We start from the raw sequence: 12794 nt of genomic DNA, 5'->3' as shown, positions 1-12794 counted from the left end.
GTGTGCGTGCGCGCGTGCGTTCATGTGTGTGTGTGTGTGTGTGTGTGTGTTTGTGTGCGTGCGTGCGTGCGTGCGTGCGTGCGTGCGTGCGTGCGTGCGTGCGTGCGCGCTAGCGTACATGCAGATTTGTCTCTGACGACCGGTCTACGACATTCCCTCTATTGGCCAGTGCGCAATCAAGTTGCTCAAAAGAGCATATAATTGAACGTAACACCGTAAACTCATTTATTACTCAGGCATATTTTTCTGAAATAGTGCAGAACAGATTTTTTTCGTTGTTTCGGTCTTCTAGTGAAGTTATCTTGCGAAAGGATCAGGTGTGCAGTTGTTCGGAATTTGATATGAGAGGTCGTCTTCCTATAGTGCGACGCTCTGTAGAGACAGCTGTCGTCGCTTTCAGGTAGGCCGCTCGGTTCACGCCATGCAAAAAAAGAACCTCGTCTAGAACATGAAGAAAAACTTAAGATTTCTGCGGTGTTTTCTTTCGCTAAATTTGCGCATGCCTATTGATAAACGAAAGTAAATAAAACAGAGCCACCAGGCATACTGCAAAAGCCTGAAATAAGCGAAAAGCTGATGTTTTACATTTCCGAATTGCTCCATCCCACGCAAAAAGCTTTCCAATATTATTTTTTGTTTTCTTCAAGAGTGTGTTTATTTTAATAGACCATTGCTTTCGGGAATCTGTAATTGTTATTAGTTCAGTGCTGTAAGACAATTTTCGAAGCACCTAGTATTTGGTTTTAGTCTCGGTACCATCAAATAGCTTCAAGATATAAGGCCGCTAAGACGACTGACATATTGATCCGAAAGCGTTAAATGGCCTATTGAGCAAAGAAGCCGGCATCTGTAGTCTGCACCAGCGAAACGGCGCCTAAATTGGCTGCGGCGCCACGTTACGAGCCCGCCTCAGCAAATTTCCATTGGCTGCGACCCCATGGCACGAGCGTGCTTCGACGGAGCCGAGCGGTCAAAATGTAACATCCTGCTGGTGCGTTAGCGCGCCAGGCGTTGCGTGAGGGGAGAGGGCATCGCCGCGGCGCCACGTCACCCTCACTCTCGCTCTCAGACGCCTGCGTGCCGTTCCCGAGCCAGCATCGCAGGCTGCTTCATAGCAATGCTTGCTGGCTCGTGCAGTACGCACCGCTATGGAGTCCGAGGCATCTAAATCGTCGTCGGCCGCAACCTCGGCAGGAGCGAAACGTGGCCGTCCACACCAGTACACCGCAAGCGAAGTAAGGGAGCGGAATAATGCAGCAAAACGAGCGAAGAGGCAGGCATGCGAAATCCACCTCCATCGTGAACTCTTCCAATACACGTCGGGCGGACTGAGCGGCGACACAGCGCTCTCGGAGGCAGCACGAAGCCATTCGAAAGAGCGAGGCGCAAGCGAATCGCCAAGCAAAGCGTCTCGAGCGGCAAGAGGACGAAGCCCTTCGACAACGCTAAGCCGAAGCGAAACGTCGCTCTAGACCGCACGAAGCATTAATGCTTTCGCATTGACAGCTCATTAAAGGCAGCTAGGTGTCCTCTGATCTCTTTAAAATCAAAGGGAGTAGAAAGTCGAAATGCGACACGTTGTTATATTTAATCCATCCAATTCACTGGCACTACACTTACATTTACAGCACGGCAACAATTCTTTTCGTACTTACGATTTGCTCTTCTTCCCTAACAACGCCGATTGGTTTGATTACGCATTGATTGGCCTTGTTCTCAATGAAGAAATAACCCAACTAGTACTGTGTTTCGCTCAAGCATTGGCATAAGTAAGTCATTTACCTTGGGTGCTCAAAGCGTCGGTATGCGTCTTGGAGCGCGTATAGTCTGGCATGTAAAAAGCGGATAGTGATCAGAGTAAAAAGATTGGATTTCTTTCATCTTCCTTGTAGGTGCACGTGCCGAAGGAAAAGAAATGTTTAATCGATCGATGCTTGAGTCCCGAAACGGCATTCGATATTCGTAATAACGCCGCATTCTAAACAAGTACACGCCCGCAAACATACTTCCATTGATTGTTCTAACTCAAATCACACAGGGGTGGTCCTTCATTGCACAGCTACAAACGCCTTTAATTATATCATCCCAAGAATACAAGGAAACGAACCAAGAAGAGAGACACAGACAAAAACAAGTTTATATCTCTTCCGGGAAGTTTGAATAATGGGCCTGGCTTCTTCCTTCTTTTTTCTTTATTTGCAGAAAATTAAACTCGTTACTCTGCCGGAAGACCAAACAGATGGATAGACTAGATAGCACGCGCAGTGAGGACGATGTGCTGTTTGGAACGTCGGCCAGGACCCTAGCTGTACCAGTGGCAATCATCCGTAAGGAAAATGAACGAAATAGTAAAGAAGAAACACAAGCGCGATTTAATTAACATAATCGCTCAAGAGTCAACAATGCTTTTGTTGACTCTTGCTGATCAACGATGCTTTTGTTGAAGCCGCGTCGTTGATGAAAGAAAAACGAGACGATCGGAAAACAGACGAAAGAACGAGGTTAGTTCAACAAGGGCTTATTAATTCTGTTTCGTTTTTCTCTGTGCTGTATCGGACGTCTTCATGTGGCGCAGCCGAAATGGAGGGTGAAACAAAATGAAGACTAGAGCAAGTGATATTATGCTGTGTTTAAAGCGCTCAGGTTCATTTCCGATACAGAAAAAAAAAATAAGGAAAGAAAGAAACCGAGGAAACGTCCCTGACTTCACTTTTTCGTGAGAGCTGTGCGGAGCTGACATGGGTCGAAATATCTGAATGCCTGTATTCTTCGATATAGGAGAAAGAAATTTAAGCGATGTTGATGGCAAAGAAATAAATGCTGCCGTGCAGGAAAAATGATTTGGCACTGCGACGACCCAGCTGTCATTACTGTTCACGAAAGCAGGGACCTCTTAAATTCCCGGGTCATTTCTGCCCGTCTTCAACAGCTTTTCGTTTCTTTCTTTCTCTTCTGCCTTCCGCGAATACCTATAACTCTTTTTGAAGAACAATCTCTTTTCATCATTTCTGTTTATTTTCCTTCCATGCTCTCAATTGTCCATAAGCTTTCAAACCTACGTGCTTGCTCCCCTTTCGGGAGCTCCCTCGGTCCTCTTCGAACACCGCGACCCGCTCCGCCCGCCTCGTTTCAGCTCAGTTCCTCACCAAACACTCGGCCCTGAGCGGCCAGCAGCGTCCCCGACGAAGAGGAACCGGCCAGCCGCTGCCGTTGACAGCTCATGGTTTTCGTATTACGGGCTCCGGTGACGAGACAAATGGACGGCACGCGTTCATTTGCATAATATTCGATTGCGGGTCGAAAGGGCCGTGTCGTGTCACCCCTTGAGAGAGAAAGAAAAAAAATCTGAAGAAGGAGATGAACGTGTAATATGGAGGCAAAAAAAGAAGAGGGAAGAAGCGATAAGAGACGTGGACCGGCGCTTATCCACACGAAAAGAAAAATACGTTGCCGTCTTTCCAACCCGTTCACCGCGGCCCAAATTGTGCGCTCATTGTCTGGGCGAACAAAACGGGAGCTGACAGGTACCGGTTGGGTTCTTTCTTCGCAGTGCATTGTTTCACAGACGGATGGTATAAAGGGAACTCTGGGAACTTCGAAGTAGTGTGGGTGGTGGAGGACGGGAGGCGGGGGGGGGGGGGGGGGGAGCGACCAGAAACTGCCGGTTTCTTCCGATGCTTCCATTTTGCGTTCGTTAGTCGCTTAGTCCTTTCCTTCTATGACGTGTGCTATACCGGCTGTGGTGCCATCTCAAGACGAATCGCGCCGCCTGTTCCAGAAAAATGTGGTTCACTGCAAACGTAATGAACTATAGAGGCATTATGATGGCGCTCAGGTCGCGTACACTGTCCTGTGCTGGTGTTTTGCAAAATGTTGAAATAGCAGAGGCTGTGATATTGTGAAGGAGCGTCTAGTGCAGGCTAACGCCGTGTCACAATAATGCCTCCCGCCGAATCCACTTTCGGTAGCAGTGGAGAATATTATTGTCTTTTAACACAGGCTGTATAAGCTTCCAACCTCCCAGTTTCGGTTTGTTTTATCCAAACGTGCACCTCAAAGCGAGTGTTTTCAAAATTAAATATGCATATTGTTATTCAATCGCTGACGACCAACGGCCGAATCTCGTATAGTTAGAGTGAAGTCATTTGGTAGCCGGTAAACAAAAAAAAACGAATTGAAAGACTGGGTCAGTGAATCTAAATTGATGCTGGTATTAAAGCCGGTATCGAGTGAAGCCCGCGCTAATAGCCGCAAACGCTGTGTGAGCACACCTTGACGTAAAGTTACGGTGGCGTACGGACATTTTTCTTTCTCTTCCTTTCTTACGCGGCACCTATTGTTCAGGCACCTATTAACAGGATGTACGTATTCGCGGATCCATGTACTAAGGGCTTGCCACTCAAGCAGAGTATAAGTCACCCTTGTACAGATTTCGTGCCTTTCATCTCCTTAAAGCTCTGTCCATTGGTTTCATTTCTCTTCCCCCAGTGGAGCCCTGGACTAAAGGAGCCACCAATCGCTCTTTGACCCTTTTTCCCCCACTCCCTTTCTTAATAAAGTTTTTACTACTACTACTACTTCCCTCAAATTTCTGTCAACCTCTTTAAGTTCCTCACGATTCGCTGTCTTCAGCAGGCAGGTCATTGCTCTCGTCAAAGTTGTCAGGTTTACCCTCCCTGCAAATGCAGAGTGCCGCCTTTTGCATCGCTTTAATCAAAAGCAACTGCAGTGCTGCTGCTGTTGTTGTTGTTTATTAAATGACGAGCAATGTGCTACTCCGACAATAACATTCTAGAAACGACAGGGACACCACTGTGGAGACCGGGATGAGAGAATATGAATTCTTTATTGTCAAGGTATATAGAAGTCACTCTGCTTTACTGCTGCCTGTCGTCAAAAATACTTCGCTCTCTACGGTCCGGTGGGGCCACCAGCGACGCAACTACTGCGCAGATAAGATTACTTCTCAGCTCAAGTGGCTCTCCACGCATCTACGCCTTTTGGAGACAGCCGTAAACTTTTTAATGCAGACTTTGGACTGGTGGCGCCTTTACCAAGGTCCCCCCTGCTGTCAACGAGTAATATATTTCCCTAGAGGTTTCTCGGAGTCAGAGCGGCGCCCCTGGAGTTCACATAAGAATTAGTTATATTTTTCAAACCACCTCCATTATAAGGCAGACAGCGTCAAAAAAGTGACAATGCAGAAACAGGCAATGCGACGATTTAGTGACACGGCATCCTCACAGCGTGACTGCAAATGGCACTTTTATCTATCCGTGAGCCCTCATACCATCTAGGCTCTTTTCCTTATTTTTCCTGTTGTCCTACTTATAGCATCTTATTCACAGTGTACCAATCATAGGATGTCACAGGGGGCGCATGTTGTCAGTACTTTTTAATTTCGCGCTTGACACGCTCACGTTCTGCCCCGATATCCGGCACGCATATAGATATATCCTAACTATAAAGCACCGCTTTGTTAGCGCTGAAATTTAACACAGAGGATATGATTAGGAACATCGCTGCGCAATACGTTGCCTCATTACGCCACGTGTCTGCGTTATTCAAAATTAATAAGGCATGCCAACGACTGCATCGGGACGAAGCTCTCCAGCGATCGAATTTTCGTAATGCATGTGGTGCTGGCGCCGTCATTTGGCCAGACAGAGAGAAACATTACTGTTTCTTAGTATTGCGAGCCGTGATCACCGCAGCTGCGTTGTTCAAGTCAGACATCGCAACTGCTCCACGGCACACAGGGAGCGATCGGCCATAGGCGCTTTCCCGTTACCTACCCCGTCATCAGGAATGACCTAGCCCAATGTTGCTTATTCTAGATGGCCTATCAGTAATTGATGTATTCAATACGACAAGGGTCGTTGCACCTCTGTAAGCTGCCGCTCATTTCATTAAGCTCGCACATCTCGGAAACCCAGGCGTACAAAGCCATGTTCTCTCTCGAACGTTGAGTGGTTGACTTTCTTGCATTGCTTCACCGTGTGGCAGTAAAGCTGACCGCAAGTTCAGTTCTAAATTTGAATAAGAAAAGTAAGCAAAGAAATCTCACGTGCTACGGAATAACTGCGGGTATCATGCGAGAACGTGACTGAAGCTATGGGTCTCTGGCCTTCGATACTTTGAAGCGGCCTCGGATTTTAGGTAAAAGCGGACTCGCCCGGAAGGAATCGATGGAAGCACATGTCTGCATACGACGTTATGCCTGCCTACCCCACGAAAATAACGCTACTACTTGTGACAGGCTATCTCCTCTCCGAGCGTGTAGATGCGAACGTGCAACAAAATTGAATCAGACACCGTCGGCAATTTAGCGTCGTGTATAGTCGCGAAGTCATCGTGTTCCCACGGGTTGATAGTTTCTGTGACAGAGGGCGAAAACCCGACTTCTAACAAGGGTTTCGCACTTAAAACACTAAGGCGCGTTTCGTTCTGCCCTGCTCACAAGTCTTGGTGCTAATGCGCTCCCGGAAGAATCAGCCGCGCCGCATTGGCGATTCCGAACGTAAAGTACGGTACCTGTGGTGCCATCTACGTTGCTCGAATAGAGTCTGACTAGTCAGCCAAGCATGTTGGCGCTGACTGACCGTCCAAGCCACTGCTTTGGCAAACTTGAATTCGCGAGTGTTTATTGTAAATACTGATTCAGTTAAAAGATATAACCTGACGGACGCGCCAAACATCAAACTCGAGCTGTCACGGTCAGGTCTTGAGTTAGCGAAGAGTGCATACGTGGAAGACCACTGGTAAGAACTGGCGTTTAAGTTGGCAGCAGCATCAGAGAAGACACAAGGAAGTAATTAAGTCCCTTATTGATATACGGATAGTAATATATAATCCCTTTTTAACGTCCAATACCGAAGGGTACTACAACATGTTCCGGCACTAACAGTGTCGTACCATCGCGCAATGCGCTTCTTAAATCCGTTTCGGCGTCGCTTTCTTTCTTTCTTTTTTGTCTCGTAGTCTTGGAACCATGTATGTAACAAGTTTAGTAATAAACTACACTTCATCGACACATAAATAAATAACATGCTTCGGCGATGTGCCTTCGTTAGAGAAGTTTGAGAAAATAGCGAAGAGAGACAGAGAAAGAACATATTTACTGAGCAGCTTAGTATATGGGGTGGGATCCACCCCATATATCCACCCCTATTCTGGATGCCCTGTGCCAGTCTTGGCTCGACCGGCCCTCTCAACCATCATCGGAGATGACGCTTTTCGTTTGGGGTGTAGCACGTCTTTCCTTTTTTTTTTCACTAAAGTCCGGCAGCTACAAAACGAATAAGTAGGAACAATCTATTTCTTAATGAACAAGCATATCAACGACTCGGCGCAAGGAAGTAAACGACGTGAAAAAGGAAACACGCGATTGACAGCGCGAATAAACACAGACAACGCAAGGAAACCTGGACAAGAAAAGCACTGATTCTGACCGTGCTTCCTTGTTTGGATTGTGTTAATTCAAGCATTCAGCAATGTCAACCGAAGTTCAGTCTACTAGCCCATCAGGACGTCCGAGTCACGAAGGAACAAAATTGAAAGTAGTCGTTAATTATGCATTGGCGTCTGGTACTCTAAACACATGGGAGAACATGAGTGTATCTCTAACAGCATCTGCACAAAATTTTCCAATGTGTTTTATATTTCTTCATTCCGCCGTATCAAGTATTTGCAAAATTTGAAGAAAGAAGCCCAAATTATCGCGTTGAGAAGTGCGTTTTCAGAGTGTTATATTGCTTCGGAATATGCTGCAGCATTTTTTTTTATTTATTGCGATCAAGAAGGAAACAATATAGTTGTCCACTGAAATGACCAGAACGATGTGCAAGTGTCGATGTGCACGTCAGCCTGTGCACGAATACCGCGTTTGTGTGCTCCGGGAACTGTCGCTCTTAAAACACGTACACGTGTCAAACTGGCAGCCGCACCACGCAAAGTACAGTATAATCCAAGTTCTGGAAAGGCATTCGAACGCACGTCCCAATTCACGCGCTCGGCTCGGACTGGAACTAACACAAGTTTCGCTTTCCATCAGAGTCCGCAGCGCTGCTTCGGTTGCATTTTTTACCGCGACGATATAAATCGCTGTTAACCTGGTGAGTATAGCGTTGCGCTTCGGCGAGACAAATAAACAAATAGATAATGTCGGTAATGCTCTTACGTTCAAGCATGCACGTGACTAACTCGCAGCGCAACGCATGCAGAGTGGACACAAAGTGCTCACCCGGACTGACGAGCAGCAGCGTGGCGCACACAAGGAGTGCGGCCCAGTATCCGACTCCTGGTCTTGGCCGCATGTTGACAGCAAGGTCCCTCGAAGGAGGTGGCTCAGACACCGTCATCACCGCGGTTCGGGCCGATCGCGCTGTGCCAAGTCCGAAGCATGTCTCGATCACGCGCACGTCATGACAGAGAGAAAGTGGGGCAAGATATATTGAGAAAAACAGAGACTAATGAGCGTTCACAACTCTTCCGGTTTCCGCAGGAAAGCGCCTCTCGCCGCCTCTTCTCGCCTACGCGTCGGCGTTGCCCTCGACGACAGCGTGATGCCTTGCAGCGAAGCCTGCCCTCGGTAGCGGAACACCTGTGGTCGCAGCGGCTGCTAGTGGTGGTGGTGCTGCGGCGGCGAGCTCGGCAAGACCGCCGGCGCGCGCGGCGTTCTCAGCGGGCCCAACGCAGCCGTGTGCCGCCCCCATCGGCTGAGCGGCGGCGCGCGCCTCTGTGAGAGCCCGCCCGCCCCAAATGGTCGCCGCACGCCACTCTTTCCCAGCGTTTACCCTTCGCTCTCTCTTTTCTCTCCACTCCGCCTACATCGTTCCTCGCCCATCCCCACCCTTGCGCTTTACAGTCCTTCCCAGAGGAGTTCTCCCCACACTGTCCCTACTTTTCCAGCATTCCCGGGGCGGAGGCTCCGTCTAGGAAACCGCGGGAGAAAGACAGGGGCGCCTGACGCTTCGCCTCCAAGATTACAAAACTCGTGTGGCGCTCATCTCGGAGTTGTGCTCGAGCTTTCTCTCGGTGCTCGTCGCACCTCTTCGCGCCGGTTTCTTTTCATTTCGTTAGTTTCTCGTCGTCGTCGACGTCCCCTCATTTCGACTCCGGAACTTCGTTTGCTCGCTCGCGCGAGCCCGCTCCCGTCTCCTTTCTGTTTGCCCGCTGTTCCATTAGCCCATACTGCGGTCTCTTCATCGGCCTTTTCTCTCCTTTGTTCCTTCTGTTTTCTCTGTTAGACGGAGCTTTTGAAGTCCAATCGTGTTTCCGAGACTAAGTTCGTTTCCTCCTCTTTGCGGCGGGCTGGAAAACTGGCTGCTCCTTTCTTCTGCATCTTCGCTGCTCTGAATAACGAGAATAGTGTGTGCATAGAATGCAGTCAGTGGATCCGTTCGTGGAGAACTTCCTTTCCGTTCTGTCTCTTTTTTTTCTTCAATGCGATACTCAGAGAAAATATATTTGTCCCGTGCTTCTCCTCTCTTACTAACGAAGTAGATTCCGCGAATTCACATGTACCGGCAGCGTATAGACGTTGCTGCCGAGTCGTACTATATACATAAAGCTTGAGACAGGGCGCGTGCTCGCCATCGCTTGCCGAGAGCGGCGCAAAACTGACGGACAAGTCGCTATGCGAACTGGCAAAAAGGGAAACGACTAGCGTAGAGGCTAGGAGTGTACAACTCTTTTATGATGCTCGCAGGCTGGCGAACCTGCAGTGAGGTCACTAGTTGGATTCTGGGACACAGCGTCTGTACTGCAGCGGGAGTTTAGGCGCAAATGCCTGGGAATATCGGTGCACCTCGAACACTGGCGTGAGTGGCCAAGATTAAGTCGGATTCATCCGCTATTCTCCCTCTCTCTAATAAGTAGGACTGCACTCGAGTTTAAGACAAAACAAAATGAAGCACGAAAGTAAGTCTTGGAATATATAGTATATTGCTGTATTACTTGTTAGAGTATATTGTTGTAATTATAATTAGACATCTTGTTTTCTATAATACGCGCCTTGGGAACAATCTTGGGGTTCCGCAACTTCTGTTCCGCTGTTACTCAACCTGTCTCAGCGTTCCTCTTTGCTTCTTCTTTTCCACTATTCCAGCTGATATGTTAGGTGTATGGTACCTTGGGTATGTTAGCCAGTATCGGCTAGTGTTGTTTTTATGCGAAGCATATTACTAGAGCTCAACCCAGCTCCTCAGGCGCGGCGGTGTCGCCTTCAATACCACGTGACACCGTGACGTCACGACAGAGGAGGAACGGGGCTCCAACTCGCGCCGTCGCTCGCGGCGTCGCGGCGGTATATAAGCAGCTGCGCTTGCCTCTGCTAGACACTCACGAGGTGAGATGCCTCCTGGAGACAGAGCTGCTCGTTGGAATGAGAAGCGAAGGTTGCGGCGTGCTACAGAGACTGTTTCTAGGTGGCTTTGGTACGGCGCAGCGACTACGCGCCCCGCATCGGACGCGGTGAGCGTCGAGCAACGCAGCGTTCGGCGCGACAACGAAATGTGCGCCTGAGCAAGCGCCGCACGCCTGAGCCGACGCCGACGACACCGGCTTTTCTGCGACACGAGCTCCTTAACGCTGTCGCGTTAAAATAAAGGCTACTATGCTTCGCATCCTGGGCTTAACCTTAGCTAAGCCACAGCCATTTTTTTTTGCTTTTTGCGAAGATTCCTAATGGATACAAGAATTGCACCACCATGCGTCTATTGCAACGCATGCGGCATTGCCACCGGCGGAAATCACTGTATATGACACTCGCAGATGTGTCATTAGCAGAGGAGAGCTGTTTGAGCACTTTGGTCATGTGGCTAAAACGCTGATCCCCAAGACGGCGTGTGCGAGTTTAAGATTGAAGCGGCGGAACCAAATGCTCGTTTTTATGTGTCTCGTGTCCACATTTTCCATGCACATTTCGTGCGCGAGAGTCATTTAGACAGGAAATGCTTGTGCATGGTAAGTCAGATACTAGGCTTTGCATCCTCGGCTTTCCTATTGCTTCAAACTGAGCGCGTAATCACCGACACCAATATTTCGTCAACCCAGTCCTAAACGCAAGTAATAATGAGTAAACAAATAAAACGCATTGTCTCTTTTGTATTCCTCGTTGCTTTGGTCAGAATATCTGGCAAACGAATTTATGTTTTCCCTGCCGAAAGGGCATTTGTTGAAGCCCATTTTCAATCGTATTTCTTCCTGATTCTCATCCAGCGTGTGTTGTGGGACTCAAGAGGGCCTCTGGCATTGGCATGTGTGTATAGCCTCGTACGTGAGTTAGCAGTTGTTACAAAGGAACCGCATGAGAAAAATAAAAGAACACGTTGGCTCACCAGCACGCACGAAGTATATTTGCACGCCTAAAAAAACAAAAAGAAAGAAAAGTCGACCTCGTGCAACCGATATCACCACCACCACAGCACTCATCTCACTTTCATTTTGTTTTGTCTTCTCATTTTATCCACTTAGGCTTCCCACCTATTTCCCTTAAGGCCGGGACCGCTATAAGTTTGCTTTCTGAATCTCATTCGCATCGGTATAGAAACGGCAAGCCATCATCGCCAGCGAGAACCACTTTCCCGTTACACTGGACCTCTCCGCCAACACACAGTTTGCTGGCTCCAGGGGGGGCGCATCGAAAATAAGGGTGTGCGTGCTGGAAGTAGGAGGGAAAGAAAGAGGGTATGGGAGGGGGGGTGGGGGGGACTACTATACGCTCCTGCCAGGCACCCCGGCTCCTCGCGGTCTTCGAGAGCGAGATCACGCATCGGGACAAGAGAGGCGTGCGCGGAGCGCGTCTCTGCTGCGCGTGGCTGAATGCGTGCGGGGCGAACAGCGGTGGCGGAAAGAGGCCGCACTACCCTCTCCGATAGTTGGCTGCTTCACGGGAGCGCTAGGCACGCGCTCGCGTGACTGCTCACCCACAGCCTGGGCAATCCACCGAACGCCGCAACGCCCCCCCCCCCCCCCCCCCCCCCCTGTGGACCGCACACTTGTGGGTTACTTCGAATCGTTCTACCTGCCCTGCCCCTATGCCCTCCCCCCTTCCTCATGCCCCCCTCCCCTTCTCATTGCCTTGCTATTTTCACTCGAGCACACGGGTGTACGAGCAGCGGTCTCGGTAACATGTGTGGGCGGCTCCTTTGAACGCGCTTTGGCGTAAGAGCGGAGAGGTTGTTCTGATTAAGTGCGCGATCACCGAGTGCCACAATAAGCGGAACGTAAGTGAGGAAGCTGCGTGTTACTCGCAATCGGCGGATGTGCACGTGTTTGTAACGTCCGTTGTGCTCTGCATTGGTTGTAAACAAGCCGTGAGTTTAAGAATGACTGTGACGAGTGGTGCAGGAAAGCGCGTCAGGCTTAGGTTAAAAGAGCGCTCGAAGGCACTCCGACTCACCGCCTCATCTTTATTACTCTGCCCTATGAGCCATACGGCAGATGTTTTCAATAACTTGGAGCTAAGTACAACAGCTTTACTTTCTTTCAAGTCTTATGGGCGTGGAGTTTTTCGTAACTAAGCTGGTTACGCTCGCTAACCCATTCTTCGTTCCAAGCGATAATGCAGGGCGAGTTGTTTTGCCTGCCCACGAATGGATGGTTTTTATAAGCTTGCATAGTTTTCATAACAGCGTGGTGGCGGGTGGTCCCAGCGTACTGTTTTTACTTTTCTGCTGCGTTTAGGCAGTCTTTGAGGTCCGTGGCCTAATTGCAATGGAATCCGTTGATTATTTAAATATTTTCATATACAGAGCTAGGCTGGCCGCAACACCACCCCATCACCGTGACGA

At 49.1% G+C, this 12794-nt stretch overlaps 1 protein-coding gene across 1 annotated transcript in view; it reads right to left on the bottom strand.

The window, feature by feature from the left end:
- Nucleotides 1-8741, bottom strand: part of LOC135911421 (uncharacterized) — a 121754-nt gene extending 113013 nt beyond the window's left edge. The window contains exon 1 of the mRNA XM_065443709.1: nt 8243-8741. Coding sequence (XP_065299781.1) covers nt 8243-8360 — 118 coding nt within the window. The 5' untranslated portion in view covers nt 8361-8741. The remainder of the gene's footprint in view (nt 1-8242) is intronic.
- Between the last annotated feature and the right edge of the window lie 4053 nt (nt 8742-12794).

Source organism: Dermacentor albipictus, chromosome 4 (genome assembly GCF_038994185.2).
Source record: "Dermacentor albipictus isolate Rhodes 1998 colony chromosome 4, USDA_Dalb.pri_finalv2, whole genome shotgun sequence".
NCBI lineage: Eukaryota > Metazoa > Arthropoda > Arachnida > Ixodida > Ixodidae > Dermacentor > Dermacentor albipictus.
Note: the sequence above shows the minus strand (reverse complement) of the source record. Positions and strands in the feature narration are given on the sequence as shown.